General features: G+C 45.7%; 1 protein-coding gene across 1 annotated transcript in view; it reads right to left on the bottom strand.

The window, feature by feature from the left end:
* Nucleotides 1–20,188, bottom strand: part of SWAP70 (switching B cell complex subunit SWAP70) — a 405,015-nt gene that overhangs the window by 48,896 nt on the left and 335,931 nt on the right. Inside the window, exon 11 of the mRNA XM_085648164.1 lies at nucleotides 17,224–17,320. Within this exon, the coding sequence (XP_085504290.1) occupies nucleotides 17,224–17,320 (97 nt within the window). The remainder of the gene's footprint in view (nucleotides 1–17,223; nucleotides 17,321–20,188) is intronic.

Below are 20,188 nucleotides of genomic sequence, written 5' to 3'. Positions count from 1 at the left end.
TCTGAGGCCAGGCATATGGCGCGGGGCATATCGGATCATTCGCCAGTGTGGGTCCGGCTGGATGTCGGGCGCGAGGGAGGGGGCAGGGATGCTCCTATTAACCCCTGGTACTTTTGGGACCCCAAGATGCGCAGTGCACTGTTGAAGACAGTTGATCACTTTTTTAAGGACAACCAGGGGTCTGTTGACTCGGCCGTGTCGTTGTGGGAAGCATTTAAGACTGTGCTGAGGGGAGAGGCCCTCTCCCTGGTAGTGGCGGCCAAGCGGCGGAGAGATGGCGAGGTTATGCAGGTTGAGGAGATCGCGGCTTTAGAGGTGGCCCTGGAGGAGGAGGTTACAGAGGCCTCACTGCATGAGCTGAGCCTGAAGCAAGCCGAATATAAGGACCTGGTGACTAATGCCGCCAAGACCCTCAGTAGGGAACAGCAGGGCCGCTTGTATGATGTTGGGGATAAGGCCGGGAAGCTCCTAGCTTGGCTGGACAAAAAAGAACGGGTTAATAGAGTGGTGCCGGAACTGACGAGAGAGGGGGGAGAGGTAGTTGTTGACCCTGAGGGGATAGTACAGTGTTTTTCGGATTATTCCCGTATGGTTTATGCCTCAGTTTCGGATAGGCCGACCGAGGACTCGCTTGACCTCCTGCGGGACATTGATCTGCCCTGCCTGTCTGACGTAGATAGGGACGACCTCGATGGAGACATAACGGTCGATGAGGTGGCGGGTGCCATCCGTGCGCTGAACTCGGGTAAGGCCTCAGGCCCTAATGGTTTGCCGATTGACTTGTATAAGCTGTTCCGGATAGGGTTGCCCCTCACCTGCGCGCCATGTTTGTGGAGGCGCGGGGGGGAGGGTCCCTTCCGTTGGACCAGAGACTGGCGACGATTGTTGTAATACACAAGGAGGGTAAACCCCGAGATAAGTGTTCCTCCTATCGGCCAATATCACTCCTTAATGCTGAGCCGAAAATTCTGGCTAAAATTCTGGCAGGCCGCTTGGTCAGGGTGCTCGGAGACTTGATCCATCCGGATCAATCCGGCTTTATCCCGCACCGTAACACTGCGTTGAACCTTCGGCGCCTCCATGGAGTGATTGCCAGGGCGGGCACGATCCGAGAACCAGCTATTGTGGCATCTCTCGATGCCACGATGGCTTTTGATACGGTGGAATGGGCATATCTGTGGGCAGTGCTTGCCAAGTTCGGTTTTGGCCCTGGTTTTTTTGAGCTGGGTGAGGTTGCTGTATGAGGGTCCCCTTGCGAGTGTAGTGGTAAACGGGCGGGCGTCGACTCCGTTCCAGCTTGGGAGGGGAACTCGGCAGGGGTGCCCCTTGTCGCCTTTGTTGTTCGCCCTTGCCCTCGAGCCGCTGGCGGCGTGGATACGCTGGCATCCGGATATACGTGGACTTAGGTGGTCGCCCGAGCACGAGGACCGTATATCGCTCTATGCCGATGACATCCTGTTATATCTCGCCTCGCCCAAGAACTCGCTTATAGTGGTTTGTGACGTTCTGACGTCCTTTGGCAGGAACTCGGGTCTCGTCATCAATTGGAGTAAATCGTATTTGTATGTTCTAAGCGGCGAGGTTCCGCCTGTCCCGCGAACGTGTTCGATCCAGATTGCCCAGCAGGGCTTTGTGTACCTGGGGATTTTTATCTCCACTGACTCCACCCTGCGGTATGAGAGAAACCTGCTCCCCCCACTGGCGCGCTTGCGGCCGGATGTTGCGGGCTGGCGGAAGCTGCCGCTCTCCCTCGTTGGGCGCGCCGCCTTGTTTAAAATGATGTCTCTCCCCCGGTTCCTCTATGCTTTGCAGAATACCCTTGATTGGGTACCGGCCAGTTACTTTCGGGAGGTTGAAAGCCTCCAACGATCGTTGTTGTGGGATGGTAGGCCGCGCATAGCGATTGCTAAGTTGACGCTTCCGTGGTACGACGGGGGTATTGCGCTTCCGGACATTCGACGCTATTATTGGGCCACCCAGTTGAGCGCGATTAATCATGGTTTCTATGGTCCGGCTCTAAGCCCCGGCTATGCCATGGACCGATGGTTGCTGCGCGGCGGTAATTATCATAGAGCGTTGTACTCTCGGGCGCTGGACTCGTCCCTCACGGGGCCCACGGGGGTGGCGGTGCACGTGTGGAGGTTGGCGACTGACTCGTTGGGCTGGAAGGATAGGCTCACCCTAGCTACCCCGTTGTTTGAATCTGAAAAATTGGGGAGGCTCTGGCATACGAAAGGTTTTGATAAATGGGACTTGATTGGAATCTCCAGGGTTGGAGATTTGCTGATTAAGGGGAGGGTGAAGTCCTTTGAAGAGCTGCAGCAGGAGTATGAGTTGGGGAAATCCGAGTTCTTCCGCTATGTTCAAGTGCGTCATGCCCTGCGATCAGTTCTCGTAGACGGAGAGAAGGTGCCTGAGTCCTCTCCATTGGAAGATCGGATCCTTGACGGCCATATGCCGGAGAGTACGATTTCTCTCATATATAAGAAATTGATAAATGTTCGGGCGGACCTGCTGTTGGGGCTGAGGGACCAGTGGACTAGGGACGGGCTCGAACTGGATGACGAGGATTGGCAGTCTGCGGTCTCCTCTCCTAAGGAGGTCGCGATCCCATCACGACTGAGGCTGGTGCAGCTCAAAATACTCCACAGAACCTATGTCACGGGGCCTAGGCTGGTTCGTATGGGATTCTCGGAGGAGGGTTTATGTAGGAGGGGATGCGGTATGGTGGGTACCTTTATGCATATCATTTGGGAATGTGGCGTTATCATGGAATTCTGGAGGAGAGTCCATACGGTGATGGGGGAGGTGACGGGCATTGTTATGCAGCCGGAGGCGCGGTGCTGTCTCCTGAATGTTTGGGGGCCTACCGATCACGATGTGGGACAGACCCAGTGGGTGACCCTGGGTAATATGGTGGCTAAGCGAGACATCGCGCGCCTGTGGGGCTCAGCGGGTCCCCCCACATTGACTGCGTGGAAAGAAAACATGGACTGGAGTATGCTGAGGGAAAAGACAGTATATTGTGCTAGAGGGCGCCCCCGGAAGTGGCATGCCATTTGGGGGAGGTGGAACCAGTATAGGGGTGGCATATGTCTTGCCCCTGATTTGGATCCCCCCGATGAACAGCTCTCTCCTTAACATTCTTTCCAGCATTTGTATATGTATCTGATTGATAATTGACTTTTTGGGCCTCTGCTTTTCCCCCCTTTTTCCTCTTAACACAGTGTTGTGACTGTTAGACGACGGGGGTCTGCTCTCCCCTGAGGGGCAATCACCAGTGGTATTCAGTGTCCTTCGCCTTGCTGGGGTTTTGTGTGAGTTTGTGTTTATTTAAAATAGAACCTTTTTTGCTTCTCCTCTATGCACTGTGGACGTTTCCTTGTTTGCTTTCTCAAAGCTGCCGAACCTCCGGGATGTCGGCTAAATAGCTGTGTCCATGTTTTCAAGAATAAAGGTTTTTCAAAAAAAAAAGAAAAAAAACAAAAACATAACCTGATAGGGTGCACTGAATCAGTCTGGCACCATCTCGACGTTTATGTTGTCCAACAAACAAATAGTTCCTACTGAGAAAGTAGAAACGGTACGACAAAGGCAGAAGTCATACAGTAGCCCAGTGCAACATATGGATGTCTGGGACTTCCTAGCTCATTGTTTTTAGGTTTTGTTTTGCTTTTTTCTGGAATTTAACATTTCTAATAAGGCTTCAGTGAAATACTGGTATTTTTGGTTGTTAAGGATGTGTGAGCTGGTGAAAGATGCGAGAGGTCATAGGGAGTGCACGTGAATGCTGTCACTCCTCCCTCCACTTTACCTTCACACCCAGAAGGATATCTAGAGAAATAAAGTCCGAGGTAAAAAGAAAATAAGACAGATTGTCATTCAATTCACAATCTGATGTACAGAGAGAGAAAAGCAATATAGGGGCTGATTCTCTCTAACATGGCAAAAGATTTCCAAAGCAAAAATGACCAAAATAGGAGTGATAAAGAATGGGAGAAACTGCTAAAAGATATGGTGCATCCGGCTTTCAGGTGAATGGATGTTTTATGCAACAGTGACATAAGAAGAATTACAGATTTAGTCTTGCAGTGAGTACAGGGTTTCTCCGGACAGTTTTTTTGTGTGGAGTTTTATTTAGCGCAAACTAGACCCGAAGGTATCAGAGCGCTTTACATGAGCGCCAGTTACATTACAGACGGACACATTGATATTTTTTGTTAGGCACGGGGAGATTAAGTGATTGCCCAGAATCACAGAATGTTGAGCGTCCCTGCCGAAGCTCGAATCCGGTTCCCCAGCTTCGAGGTTGGCCACCCTAGCCGTTAGGCCAAATTCTCTCCCCCAGTTACTTACATGTCTTTCCAATGGGCAGATAATCTACTTCGCGATCTTAGTTGGAATGGAACTCGTGGCCAGCAGGTTATTGCTGATCTCTGGAGCAAAAGCGCAATCCCATTGAGCTCTAAACAAGATCCAAACCTGCGACCCAAAGGTTAACCTCAGTGCTCTGCGACAATTGAATTCTCTTGAGAAGATTCAAACCTGTGCTCCACAGAGTAACCTCAGTTTTCTGCAGCAAGCACATACACCCTTTGAATTCTCTTGAGAAGATTCAAACCTGTGCTCCACAGAGTAACCTCAGTTTTCTGCAGCAAGCACATACACCCTTTGAATTCTCTTGAGAAGATTCAAACCTGTGCTCCACAGAGTAACCTCAGTTTTCTGCAGCAAGCACATGCACCCTTTGAATTCTCTTGAGAAGATTCAAACCTGTGCTCCACAGAGTAACCTCAGTTTTCTGCAGCAAGCACATACACCCTTTGAATTCTCTTGAGAAGATTCAAACCTGTGCTCCACAGAGTAACCTCAGTTTTCTGCAGCAAGCACATACACCCTTTGAATTCTCTTGAGAAGATTCAAACCTGTGCTCCACAGAGTAACCTGTTTTCTGCAGCAAGCACATACATCTTTGGAATCATCTTAAGAAGATTCAAAGCTGCGACATGCCGACTATATATCCATATAAAGTGGCAGGTTTGGAAGCACCACTAATACAGGGGGAAAATGTGCGTTGCTTGGAGCATACAACGGAGTCAGCACAATCCCAATATTGTCTTCAAACACCTGTGAAGCGTACACACCAAGCAGCATTCAAGCAACAGAAGTGTGTGCAGTCAGAGCAGCGTCTAACAAGAAAGCCACATTATAAGCAGGTCGAGACAACATCTATGCATGTGTTGTGCTTTGCGAGTGCTGGATTAAAATTCACTGTTCGCTCCCTTAAAGAACAGCAGTGAAACACTGAAGTGGTTTTCACTACTGTGATGTCGCGGGAGAGCTCGCTTACCATACCGCCCCGGACCTCTGTGATGCAGCGGAATGAGGGATGATGAACCCCTTGCCTCACCCGCCTAGTAGAACCCCATGAGGCTCTCACAGACCCTAGGGTGGTGGGCAGATGGTGTCCCGGTCTCTTCCCTGTCAGCCACGGGTCACTGCAGGACTGGACTGGGAACCCAAAGCCCTGGTATACCGCTTCAAACCGTCCCGCTCCCTTCTTCCTCTCTCATCTCTGTCTTTCTCTCCTAAAGCACCCAATGGGTGAGCTGTAAGTCTCAAGAAGAGCTGGAGAAAGTAGCAGAGATACCCACAACAGCCCTCTGACACCATAAACAGTTCCCCTGGGAAAAAGGGGTCTGGGTCCAGCTGATCCCAGCGATTAGCTGTGCAGTAAGAGTGAACTTGGTGCGGTCAGACACAGCATCAAATTGTAGATGGAAAGCTATTAACGTTGAGCTCTCTAGCTAGGGGTTTGCTCTTGCTGTCTATTTGATGCATTTTTTAACACTGTTGTCGTTATTGACCGCTACCCATCTAAAACTCTGCAATTATCTCAAAATCCTTAATTAAGCAATATAATTATAATGTTACTACGATTAATTACAGCCATCAAGAGGCTCTCCTACAATAAAAAAGCATTTCAACAATAACATTAAAAATTAAATGTAGCTAACTTATTTATTCTCTCTGCAAAGCCTGCTTCTATGCAGGAATTAATAAGGATTCCATTTAAAATGTGTTAGGCCACGCCCCCAAGTGCAGCCGCCAGACAGCTTAAAGATTTATTTAGTGTATGTTTCTTACAGCATGTGCACGCTAGTAAGACCTTTTACATCAAATTTTCATCAAATTGAAAGCCACGACTCTGCGAATGAACGACTGTTAGGAAGGCTCAATCATGGCAAGCAGTATAAACCTCCTGCATACGCAGGAGACCCCGAGCGAGCCTCCTTGTGACGGTTTCCGTGGTGGTTGGCCCTCCTAAGGGCCTCAAATGCTTTCAAAACAAGCGTACAAGGAAAGCAACAGATACCCAACAGACGGCTGTGCTTGTAAGTGAGAGTCCCCTTTAATGCACACAAAAAAGGGCTTCAGAACAGGAAGTACTTGTGAATAAGTTTCACGAGCGGATGGATTCAGGTTGCCCAATTCCTTTGAAAACTTATCTGGTACAAGACTGTAAACAAGTAAATTATGCCAAGTCTCCAGAGGTGCCAAAATGTCACCAGTTCATCTAGAGCGCTATCAATTTTTTAGGATTTTTCTTTCCAATGAACATGTGTCCAGGTGGAGTAAACTGAGCCAGCAACATTACATCACTGTAACATTGTGAAACACAACAGTATGGTGGAAATATGCCCCGGCAGTCGAAATACTGAAGAGCCAAAGACAAATACTCTGCACACAGTGATGGAAAAACTGGCCCATTCAGCAAAGCCAAAAGGTACTTAAGGGCTCAATAGGATGGCTGAAGGACCGCCACTGCAAGCCATGCAGAGGCGGTCCTTCCGTCCTCCGACCACGATTTCCCCCGCCAAATTAGGATGGTGGGGGAATCCGACCGCGACCGTGGTGGTCGCAAAGACCGTCCGCCACGGAACCGCCACAGGCAATCGTTACGATTGCCTTGCGGAGCGGGCTTCGTCATTACAATGCTGGCGGAGCCTAGCAGGCACCGTCGCCAAATTACGATGTTGGCTGTAGCCAGCCTTTCCATTAGGGTGGAACCGCCATGGAAAGGCTGGCGGGGATTGGGTTTGGGGAGCCGTTGCGGGACCCCCTTGTGTTGGGGAAGGTGAGGGTGCACTTGGGGGGTACCCGTGGTACCCCCTACATTTCACACCACTACGTGGCAGGCACCGTGTGGTGCCTGCCACGTAGTGCTGTGAAATGCTCAACATGGCATATTGACATCGTGGCAGGTGATGCTCTAAGCAGCACTGGCGCAATGTTAATGATCAAGATACTACCGCCATGGTGGCAGTCGCATCGTGATCGGGTGTGCGGGACTGGGAGTGTGGAGCAGAGGTAGCAGTTTCAAATTGCTAGGTGTGTTATTTTTGCTAGCCAGTGGAAACTGAGGGGTAGCTTGTGAAAAGCCTGCTTAGGCAATGGAAGTACAATAATTAAAATATTTTTTTACATAGGGATTATGCTGCCAAGTGTCAGCTCCAGAACACCATTGAAGGAGGCGGGGATTACAGAAAGGCGGCAAAAATAGTCAGCCTAAAAAAGAGCCCGTTTTTTTACGGTGGATGGCCATAGCAGGATGAGGAGGTATATCAGGGGAGGTATTCAGACAAAATATAAAAAAAGAAATATCAAGGAGCAAAAATACTGAGTTCCAAATATTGTGTGCGAAAATATAATTGACAAGAATATCGATTTTAAGTTAAGTAATATTTATGTTAAAAATATCTGTTGTTAATATAGATGTTAAAAATATCTATTTTGTTAATATCGTTTACAAAATGTTAATATAGTTTAAAAAATATTTTTAAGCATGTTAGTTGATATTTTAATTGTATATGTTATAAATTGTTTGTATTATTATTGCTATTTTTTTTTTGCATAGTCAGTTAATATTTAGTTGTTTTTAAATTCAATTTCATTTTAATAGTCTATTTGTATTTTTAGTGCCAAAGCGGGTTGGGGGGTTTATAGGGGTATAGGGTGGGGAGTAAATTAATTATAATTCATTAATAACAAATATTAATTATTTAATTGATAATTATGTTTATTGTGTATAATGTTTTTAAAATTATGTCAAGTTTTAGTTGCTGGTTGTGGGGTTTGTAGGGGTAAACGTGGGAAGTAATTTTATTATAATTTAATAATTAATGTTTAAATAGTAATTATTTAATTGATAATTATGAAGATTGTGTAATTAATTGAATTTTTTAATCAATATCTTTGCTGTATGTTATGGTTTTTGTAGGGGTAAAGGGCGTGAATGTAATTAATTAAAATAATTAATTGTTAATCAGTATAGGGTTAGAAGTTATTTAAGGAACAGTAAACAAAATATTGGTTATTTATTATGTAATGTGTTTTATGCTTTTTAATTGTACATAACATATTTGTTAGTTTTTATAATTGTGAAAATATAATGTGGTATTTTCATATTATTATTTGTTTTAATTTAAAATGCTTATGAAACAATGTACTAAACAATTGTTTTTATTTAAAGAATATATATATTTTAAATATTTATATTTGTTATTTAATGTAGTTGTTAAAATATTGTATTTGTTTGAAGTGAACTACTCTCTCTCTACTGTTGCACAGACTTGAGTGGGAATAGTAAATTATTCCCCCTCCTGAGTCCAATGCTTTCCCCACTGTTGCACAGACTGGAGTGGGAATAGTAAATTATCCAATGCTTTCCCCACTGTTGCACAGACTGCAGTTGGAATAGTAAATTATTTCCCCTCCTGAGTCCAATGCTTTCCCCACTGTTGCACAGATTGGAGCGGGAATAGTAAATTATTAGGGTTTGGGCGGAATTTGCGAAAGCGCCTTTCGCAAATTATCGCGAAAATGTTTAAAATCTCCGCAAACACGCGTAAATATCGCGAAGATGCGGAAGTTTTTTCCCGCCCGTTCGCGGTATTTTCTGCGTGTTCGCGGCTCGCCAACTTACCCATGAGGTTGCTTGCGGGCGCGGCCATCTTGTTTTCACTCTTCTCGCGGTGCATGATCGCGAGAAGAGTGACGTGATCGCGCGACACATGAAAGTTACTGCGGGCGCGAACTGTCGCGAGACAGCGCAAATGGCTACCAACAATCCAACATCTTGTGGAGAACACGACCGGATCGGGAAAACTTGTCGGCGAACGCGGGGATCCAGGTAAGGCGTTCGCGCGCGCGCGAGAATGTATTATTTTACAGCGCGAGCAGGAACCAAATTATCGCTAAACTGCGTAATGCGGAAATTTTGACATTTTCGCGCTCTCCGCGGAACGCGAAAATGTCAAATTATCGCAATTTCCGCGAGCGGAACGGAAATTTAGCCCAGTCCTATAAATTATCCAATGCTTTCCCTACTGTTGCACAGACCGGAGTGGGAATAGTAAATTATCCAATGCTTTCCTCACTGTTGCACAGACTGGAGTGGAAATAGTAAATTATTTCCCCTCCTGAGGCAACAATTTCCCTACTGTTGCAGACATTGGAGTGGAAATAGTATATGTATTATTCTCACAAATTTCATAGTTTTGTTTATAGTGTTTAAATTTATATTATTATGATGTTTATCGCGTTTAACTAAGTTTATAGTAAAATACTATATTTTTGTGTTCGATATTAGTGTAGAATGATTTTTATCTCGATATTTTTGTTATTTACTTTATAAGAATAGGATAACGATATTTTTGTGCTCGATTTTTTACACAATATTTATGTTCCACAATATTTGTGGTTTCGATATTTTGTCAGTGAACCACCTGGGGAACAGGCTGCATGTTCACCGGAAGAGGAGAGTTTTAAAAGTATTTTGAAATTTTGTATGGTCTGATTCCAGGCACAGAGGCAGCCGTTAAGCTAGATACAGAATTCTGCTATGAACCCTCTATGTGCCTCATGCCCAGTGGCCCTCTATAGGGCCCAGTATTACCCTATAGAGTTACTGATATCAAGCGCACATGTAACTGCAAAGTTGTAGGAAGCATTATCAGGTATTACGGTGTGTGCTCGGAGGGTACTGTTATGTTTACTGTATAGTATGGTGTAATGTTTACTTTTGTATATTAGTTTTGTCCTCGCTCAGAGCAGTTGTATGTTCCTCAGGTTCCAGAATCTTTCAACTGGAACCTGGAGAGTAGTTTCTTAAATGAAAAGACCCAGGCAGGACGTTTCCTCGTAAGCTGTATTGGTGTTCTGACTTGCAATAAACTTTACTTGGATTATGGAAACTATGACATTACTGGTACCCACAGAAATGATGGATATTGAAGGAATCAAATATCATATACCCAGCTTCCTAGGAAAGTCCTAATTTATCCCTGACTTTTGACCCAAATATTTTGACTGCCTTCAGCAGCCGGCGTACCTGAAGGTAATCGCCAGGATCTGTGGCGTTATAGCTGATTTCATATTTCTTATGTGGGCAGAATTACAGGAGCACTCATAATGAGGTCATGAGACAAACAACTGGAGAAGGGCTTTATAGAGTAACTGCTGTGATACATTTAGAAGATTTGTACCCAAAAGATGCTTCCGTCCAAGCTTATGAAGACTAACTCCTTGCTTCATTCTGAGTGAAATCACACTAGCCAGCTTTAGGATTGACGTCTAGCCTCTGTGACCGACTAGAAAAATACTGCAAAATGAGGAGCCAATTTCCAGCACAGTAGCTTTCCTTTCAGGAAGAGCAGTCTTAAGTGTTCTGTCAGAAGACAGATTGAATATGCTACTTACCAGTATGCATCTGTTCTTGGCATGTAGGGCTGCTGACATTCATATCTGTGCATAGATCGCCGCCTAGTGTTGGGTCCGGATGTTTCCACGTTGTTGTCCTGGAAGAGTCTTCGAAGTATCCTTGGATAGGTGACTCCTCCCCTGGACTACAGTGCGCATGGGCATCCTCTCCATCCTCAGATTGTTTTTCGCCATTGTGGCAGTGATGGAGTAGATACAGAAAGTGATGACCATGCTTGCAGTAATTCTGAGAGCTGCAGCTGCGACAGGCGCCGGGGAGGAGGGAGGGCGATATGAATGTCAGCAGCCCTACATGCCAAGAACAGATGCATACTGGTAAGTAGCATATTCAGTTCGAGGCATATGGGCTGCTGAATTCATATCTGTGCATAGAATACACAGCAGTGCCCTCTATTGGCGGCGGCTACCCGTGCCAGCTGCAGCGGTCTGAAAAAGTGTTTTGAGAACAGCCTGTCCTACAGCTGCCTGCTGTTTTGACTGCACATCTACGCAATAGTGTTTTGTAAATGTGTGTGTAGTGGACCATGTGGCTGCTCTGCATATATCATGCAGGGGAATATTTCCTAGGAAGGCCATGGAAGCCCCCAACTTACGTGTTGAGTGGGCCCGTGGTGGAATAGTTAATGTGCGTTTTGCTTTTTGATAACAGATTTGAATACACTTAACTATCCATCTGGCTATCCCTGCTTTGGAGATGGCGTTACCTTTGTGGTGTGGGGCAAAGGCAACGAACAGTTGTTGTGTCTTCCTGAAGGGTTTAGTCCTATCGATGTAGTACATGAGGGCCCTCCGTACATCTAGTGTATGCAGTGCCCTTTCTGCAACAGTTTGTGGGTTTTGGAAGAAAACTGGCAGTTCAATAGTCTGATTCATGTGGAACTGCGATACTACTTTGGGCATGAATTTGGGGTTGGTACGTAGTACGACCCTGTTGGTGTGAACCTGTATAAATGGCTCTTGAACGGTTAGTGCCTGGAGTTCACTAACTCTTCTTAGGGAAGTGATCGCTACAAGGAAGGCCACTTTCCAGGTAAGGAATTGAATCTCGCATGAGTGTAGAGGTTCAAAGGGTGGACCCATCAGGCGTGTGAGGACCAAGTTGAGGTTCCACATTGGAGCCGGTGGGTGGCTTGGTGGAATGACTCGTTTGAGTCCTTCCAAGAATGCTTTGATGGCGGGCACTCTGAATAGAGAGAGGTGCTGCCTGGTTTGCAGATAGGCTGAGATTGCGGTCAAATGGACACGTATAGAGGTGTACGCCAGATTGCATCGATATAGGTGTAAGACATAACAGATGATGTTTTGGATGGATGCGTCCAGCGGGTTGATGTCATTATTACCGCAATAAATAACGAACCTTTTCCATTTAGCTGCATAGCAAGCTCTGGTAGTGGGTCTCCTGGCCTCCTTGATGATGTCCATACAGTCAGGTGGCAGGTTGAGATAGCCAAACTCTAGGACTTCAGGAGCCAAATCGCCAGGTTCAGCTGTTGCGGATCTGGGTGCTGAACCTCTCCATGGTTCTGCGTCAATTGCGCGGGTTTGATCCGCAGCCTTTGATGCGGCACCACGGAAAGTTCGAGGAAGGTGGTGTACCACGGCTGGCGTGCCCACGTGGGAGCAACTAGGACGAGTGTTAGGGAGTGTTGTCGGAGTTTGCGGGCCACTAGCGGTATCAATGGCGCTGGGGGAAAAGCGTACGCAAATCTGCCGGACCAGTTCATCCATATCGCATTGCCCTGCGACTGCGGATGTGGGAATCTGGCGGCGAAGCTTTGGCATTTTGCGTTTTCGCTTGTCGCGAATAGGTCTATCTCCGGATGACCCCACTGCTGGAAGTACGGTTGGAGTACTGATGGGTGTAACTCCCACTCGTGCATCTGGTGGCTGTGTCTGCTGAGCAGGTCCGCCATCTGGTTGTCCTTGCCAGGGAGGTGTTCCGCCATGAGGAATATGTTCCTTTGAATGGCCCACTTCCACATGCTGTGAAAGTACGCATCCTTGAGGTCCAGTGTGGCTAGGAAGTCTCCCTGCTTGAGAAGCGGAAGGACTTGCTGTAGAGTGAGCATGTGAAAGTGCTCTGAAAGAATGTACTGGTTCAGGGGTCTCAGGTCTAATATAGGTCTGAGCGACCCGTCCTTTTTTGGAATTAAGAAGTAGAGGGAGTACACTCCCGCACCCTGCTCGTGGATGGGCACGACCTCTATAGCGCCTTTTAGGAGCATACTTTGCACTTCTTGCTGTAAGAGCGTTAAGTGCTCTGAGGACATAGGACGGCTTCTTGGTGGTATTGTGGGTGGAGTGGAGGTTAACTCCAGACAGTAACCGTATTTTACAATATCTTTGACCCACCTGTCCGTGGTGATGGAATTCCACGTGGACAGGAACCTTTGTAGCCTTCCCCCGACAGGTGTTATGTGGTCGGGAGGAAGGGAGAGGGCGTCACTGCTTGTTCTTGGGGGAGGACCTGGTGTTGCCGTAGCCGCGTCCTCTGCCCTTTGTGCTGGAGCCACGATATCCACCTCGGGTGTTTTTATCATAGGTGGTCTGTGTATTGCCTTTGTTATATGTTTGTTGTGACCCCTGTCCTCTACCTGCTCCCTTGTTTCCGGGGCGACGAAAGGAGCCGCTCCGAAAGGACTGAGTTTGTAGGGCGCCCATGGACTTTGCAGTGTCCGTGTCCTTTTTTATCTTTTCGAGGGTGGTGTCAACCTCTGGCCCGAATAAATAGTCGGGGTTGACAGGCTGGTTCAGTATATTGCTTTGTACCTCAGGCTTGAATCCTGAGATCCGTAGCCAGGCATGTCGTCGCAGCATGACGCTTGTGTTTATGGCTCTGGCAGCCGTGTCTGCAGCATCTAGTGCGCATTTGATGGAAGCGTTCGTTAGTAGCTGTCCTTCTCTGATGAGCATTTCTGCGCCTTCCTTGAACTGGTCAGGGAGATGTTGGAATATTTGCTCCAGTGTGTCATAGTGCGCTCTATCATAGCGAGCAAGGAGCGCTTGAGTGTTGGCTATGCGCCATATGTTGGCAGCTTGGGCGGCAACTCGCTTGCCAGACGTTTCTAACACCTTGGACTCTTTGTCCGGGGGAGGAGCGTCACCTGTCGTTTGCGAGTGTGCCCTCTTGCGTGCATTCGCTACGACGATGGAGTCGAGTGGTAATTGTCCTCTGATGTAAGTAGGATCCCCAGGTGCTGATCTGTATTTTTTATCAATCCTGGGGTTTATCACTCGTGCCCTGGTGGGTTCTTTGAAAATGTCCTTGGCTGGTTTGAGGACCCCCCTCAACATTGGCAGAGTCTTTACATGTCTTTCTGAGGATGCAAAGGTGTCCATTAGAAAGTCATCTTCGATGGTATCAGAGTGAAGCTGTACCCCATGGTTATTTGCAGCACGTTGAATAAGAGCGTTGAACGCCGCAGTATCCTCCGTAGGAGATGTTTTTGCCCCATAGAGTTGTTGGTCCTGTGCATCGAGAGGTGCACTGGGGTCTGCAGGGTCGCCCCAAGTTTGATCAGGGTCCTGCTGGTCATCCGGGTCCGTGTCTACATGGTAGGGGACTTGGTCATCCATGTAGTCCTCCAATGCATCCGTATCGGAGCGCGTGGGGGAGAACCGGTGTGGATCCTGGTAGGATGAATGGAAGGGCTCATAAAGGAGAGGTTCCGATTCTGCAGGCAACTTCCTTTTTAGTGGGATCCTAAAAGGGTCCAACGGCGGCTCCGAAGTTATCCTTCGGTCATGGAGAATCATCCTGCCAGTGTCGGCGTCGATGATACGTGCCGGAGACGTCTCAGCAGGTGTGACCGTAGGTTGGGCGACCCGTGTCCTGAGTTGGAACATTTTTGGGATTGTCGACGGAGGCAAGCCGAATGTAATGTTGGCCGGCACCGAAGAGGCTGCTGGAGCTCCGATCGAACCGGAACCCGAGGTGTCCTGGAGGACAGCTGCGATTTTGCTGCCTTGCGTCGCACCAGGTCGTACTTGGGGCGTCTTCGAGGCCTTGGCACCGGCCAGGCTGGTAGAGGCCGTGGATTTTTTCGGCGCCGGCGGTTCATCGAGTCGAGGTGCAGAGATCACCGTCGAAGTCTTCGATACCTGAGGCTTAGGTGTCGTCGAGGGAGCGATGCGAGACACAGCAGGCGGTACGGCCCTTGGTGTCGTTGGTGCCGGTAGCCGAGCAGGTTTGTCGGTGCCGATGCCTTTTTTCCGTTTGTCGACTCCAACGCGATCGATAAACAGTACCGACGCAAACTAAAGGCCTTTTGGCCTCGAAAAAATATTTTCCTAACTTGAGCTAAGATAGCACATCCGAACCCAATGGCGGAAAAAAAACAATCTGAGGATGGAGAGGATGCCCATGCGCACTGTAGTCCAGGGGAGGAGTCACCTATCCAAGGATACTTCGAAGACTCTTCCAGGACAACAACGTGCAAACATCCGGACCCAACACTAGGCGGCGATCTATGCACAGATATGAATTCAGCAGCCCACATGCCTCGAACCTACTAATGCTGCAGACGGGAGCTGGGTAAATCGTATTTATATCCTCTGGCAGACTTTTGTAAACATACAAAACAAATGTGGACTTTTAGGGAGAAGCAGAGTGAGGAGAAACGGTAAAACACAAAGTAACAAAATATATAGGTTGATTTATAAAGGGCAGGGCTGGCTGCCCAATCGCATAATCCGGACTCCTCTAAATTAGCAGTTCTTCTTAACATCAGACATCCTTTCTTTACTATCAGCGCTATGCCATCAGCCGTTCGCTCTTCCTCCCGAGTGCTTGTGGGCGTTTGATTTGAGGAGGATGTGGTTTTGCAGAAGTTGATTGTTCATTTTTGTACTTTTTGGCTCTCCATACTGGGTTTGCATTTAAATATGTTTATACCATGGAAATTATATTTATTTTGCAGGGGGAAGTAGGTTATCTCTTTTTCGTTAAGCAGACGATCAGGGGTGCATACATAATGTTTTCTGCGGCCAATATTGTACTGATGTGAATTAGCTAATGAGGTGAACAACATACTTTTTGTGAGTAATATTGCAACTAGGGAGAAATGTAGGAAAGTTGGCATACAAAACTCAGTTTACGACAAATGATGCTCGAACTGACAGTGTAAGACAGTGTAAGTGACGTTATTGACCGCAAAATTGGGGCACCAGTCTCTAAAGTTGTGGACAATTTGCCAGCCTTATTCAGGTGTTGTTGGATCCGTGGGCATATTGGTGAGTTTATTGTTCTAAGTCCATTCCCTAAGAGATCCATATCAGTCTCAGCCAGGGGAGAGAGAGGGGGAGGGGCAGAGAGCGAGCGAGAGAGAGAGACCCAAACTCACTTGAGTCAGGGAAAAGTGCTAATATAGAAAAGAAAACTGCAGGCCCATGATAAAATAGATAGGGTCCAAAGAAAAGGTGTGGCCAAAGCTTGATACCAAAGAATGGAAATGAAAGGCAATGACTCTAAAGGAAAAAGTGAGCAAAGAGGATTGTTGCTAGTTCCACGACTCTATCTAATGCGGACGTTGCTCAAGGTTTTTGTGATAAGTTTTAAGTGATAAGTGACTGCACAGATGAGGAGGTTGTGAAGATAATGAAAGAAAAACAGGAATTTGGCAGATGAGATGAAAGTTAAGGCAAACCCTTTTCACTGCAATACAACATTCGCAGCAGTTGTGTTAGTCATAGCTAGTAATTTGAATGGTAAACTGGTCTTGCATGGCACACATAAAAATCCCTTAAACTTCTGGGCAGGATTTGTGGACCTTGGAATAGCAAAACACTACCGTTTTCTAAAATGTTTTAAGATATGTATGATATAAGAAAGCTTCATAAAATCTCTAAATGTGGTACAATTTCAGCTATGAGGTCCCATACTGTCTACCTATGTGGATCTATTTTCAGAATAAGCGGACACACTGTCATAGATCATTCTGAATGCTTAATAAATTACCTATGGTTTGTACTTCGTTCCACTGTTGATTCCTCCTTACTTGATAAGGACCCGTGGCAAGAGTGGTGACCCTGCACCAAGCAGATTAAAATTAATCTGTTCCGCACCCTTGCCAATTATTTACCATGAATTAATCTTGCAGGTTCCAAAATGCATCCAAAGCAAAATACCAAGCTAGAGAGCATCCAGCAACAAACCAAAACTATTCAGATGTCATATCATACACTTGCATAGCAGTACAACCTTTATTCATTTTAACAAGTCTTATAGCTTCATTAAAGAATGGTAATTTTGTAATAATTAGCTGATTTTGATAATCTGAATGTGATATGTCAATACCACTCTTCTCTGGCAAAAGGAAATCAACAGTTACCACAAGCCCATCAAAAACCAAAATAAGCAAACATTAAAAACAGGTTGAAAGGGAACAAAAAGATAAAACAGACTAATGACCAATTGAAAGAGAGCGGGAATAACGATCGTACCTGGCTGTATCAATCGAAGCAACCCTTCATGATGCGCTACTTTGTCCTTCCAGCTCTTGGTCTTACTTGCTGCCATATCCAATTTCTTTTTCACTTCCTATTGCAAAATCAACAATGGTAATTTAACAATCATTCAAGAACAAAAAAACACTGAATATCTTGAGAGCCTATATGTGTCCCAATGTTTACTATTTAAAACATTTTGACAGAAATATTTGTATAAGATCCTTGAGGCAGTGCTGATGAAGCACGTCTCAGAGTGGGGTTGCCGCCCAGAGATACCTGCTCATTAAAGACATTTTTTAAAACGGTCTTAGAAAATGCTGATGTTATTGAACTAGAGAATATGGTGAACAAGTCAATTCCTCCAGTGGGTGCCAGGTTCGCATAAACTTTTCTTTTTACAAAATAGCATTCAGTGGCGCCTTGTGAAGTTTATTTTGCCACATATGAGTAAATGGGCTATAAATTTGGTATGGTAGCGCCCTGTCATTTACAGTCTTCACTGAAAAGGAGTATTTGAGAAAATATCTTAACCAACGAGCCAGTCCACATCTGACCAAGGGTTTGAGGTAACATTCAAAATGTTGTCCTGGTAAGAAAGTATTGAGCACAACTAAACACATGACGTTACTGAATAAGACACCAGGAGAAATTATGTGATACGATTTAAAAGCACATTAAGGAATTGAGCGCCAGTAGAAAAACTACCATCTGAAATAATGTGCTCCCAGAAGATGTAATACCTTAACAGTGCTGTGAAATGGAAAAATGTCCCTAAGAATAATGTGCACTGGGAAATGCTCCTGAAAATACTGGAACATGTGCACAGCGATGTGGGCCAAAGAATATGGCCTTGGAACACTGTGAGGATGAATAAAGTCTTGTGATTGCTATTGGCTGAGACAGAGAACTTTTTTGGACAGAGCGTGCAACATAAATCTCAGCAAACCTACTCTTGTTACCTAAAAACAATTAGAGCAGGGCCGTCCAACGACATCTCAGGATCACCACTGACCATGCAAATGATTTGCATTTAAATTCATTCAATGATAATTTAAGTTGTGAGCTTATCGTGAATATCAGGCATGCATCGGGGCCTTCTTGATCTATATTGGATTTATCGTAATACTGAAGGCTGGCATATTCAGGTTAGATATTTAGATGTTAGTTTGTGCTACTCTGCATCTAATTTGTGCTTCCAATAGTGGTGAAATAGATTACAATATTTGTAAACTGTTGAAAGGAATCCTGCAATATATATTTGGTTCTTTGGGGATTAGTAAACCTTTGACATACACTCTCGCGCCCTTTACTGGACCAAAATTCACATTGCAAATCGTCTTCAATTAGCAGGCAGAGACATGTGAAATCTCTCATTGAAAAATAGTAAAACAGTAATTGTTTTTTAAAAGGTACAACTCTTTGAACTGTGCTTTATTAAAATTAACATTTGACTCTCAGATTTGAAAAAATGGCAAAGGCTGCATTGAAAAAGAAACACTAGAAAGAGCCATAGTATTTACCATTCTCATTATGAACTTCTCTCAGGTAATCTGGGGGTACTGCAGAACCCTTTCAGTATTTCAAGAGCCACTGACTTGAGGAAAACAGGAAGAGACACCTTGAGCTCCTGGGCTTCCCGTGACAGTAAGGAAAAACAGAGTAGGAAATGAAGAAAGGGAAGCCTTTGTAGAGCAACTCAGTGCAGGAGAACAGAGGGATAAGCCATATCTCCAGGCCAGAGTAACCACTGGACCAATCACAGCAGGGCTCAAATGGAAGGTGGGTGCTTTATGGGATCGTAGGAAGCGGCAATGGAGGTTGGCCGTTTCCTTGCAACTGCGTAGATGTGTGGCTTCTTGACCAATAATGTGACCAACATGTTTCCTGCCCCACGCATTTGAGTTTTCCCCCCATTTCCTTCCTTGATCCTTGACCTTCTTACAGTTAGCAGTTTGTTGATGTGCGCGTGTGCTCTTTGGTTGAGGTGAAATATTCGAATACTCTGCTCTGCTACCTGAATGACTACCGGTATATTTACGTGGCATTTTCCTGTCTCTGCATCCCCCAACAGAGGGTGGCCATCTCTTGCAGTCTCCAGCCTTTCTGAGCTACAGAATGGATTCCCAGCATTCCTTGTGAAACCTAGTAAGTCCTGGACTTGAGCATTTTGTACGAGAGATCAAATTTGGTTGCTTATTATAATCACGCTTGTTTAAAGTTTTCATAGGGTTTCCATGTCATACTGATAGCGTGTGAACTTTGGCCTTCTGAGAGTGACCTGCCTGAGATCCTTTAATCACACTGGTGAGGTGCTGCCAGTTTCTCTCTCTCTGCCCCTTACACTATTTTCCCCAATAGAGTGCACTGGTTTCTGAGTCAAACTCTAAACTTGTGGTGATGTGTCTCTCTTGGTGTAGAGGCTCGAAGATTAGCCTCAAAATCCTAAACCTTGTTCATATAAACGCAAGATCCTCACACATTTGTATCCTTCTTGTACATATTAGAATCAAGGGCTCCATAAACCTATTTATTCTAATTTACTCCACCATAGAAAAACTGTATTTCATCAAAACATGAATCCCCAAGAATGTATCTATAATGGGCCCAAGTTCATAGGTATAGCAAGAGAAAGAGAACTATTTTACAATGATTTACTATAGCGTCCTAGTAGAGTGAAGACCAATTGTTCGTACATCTTTACCCTCCACAGTGTTTTCAACCAATGAGTTAATTTGATCTAATTTTCTTTCCTTAAAAGGCCCTGCGGCCAAGTTTACCTACAAAGGTATGTTTAATAAGTGTGGTTGGGTCAGATTTCATGGGATTTAGAAGCTTCCATGAGGATTCTAAACACATCAGTTGGTTTGTCAGGGCCAGTCGATTCTTGGAGGAATTCAATACCTCTAATGAAAATCTGGTGACCTAAGGGCATCATTCCCAGAACACAGGTAGACTCTAA

The sequence above is a fragment of the Triturus cristatus genome, chromosome 3_2, assembly GCF_964204655.1.
Source record: "Triturus cristatus chromosome 3_2, aTriCri1.1, whole genome shotgun sequence".
Classification (NCBI taxonomy): domain Eukaryota; kingdom Metazoa; phylum Chordata; class Amphibia; order Caudata; family Salamandridae; genus Triturus; species Triturus cristatus.
This window is presented reverse-complemented; position numbering and strand designations above follow the sequence as displayed.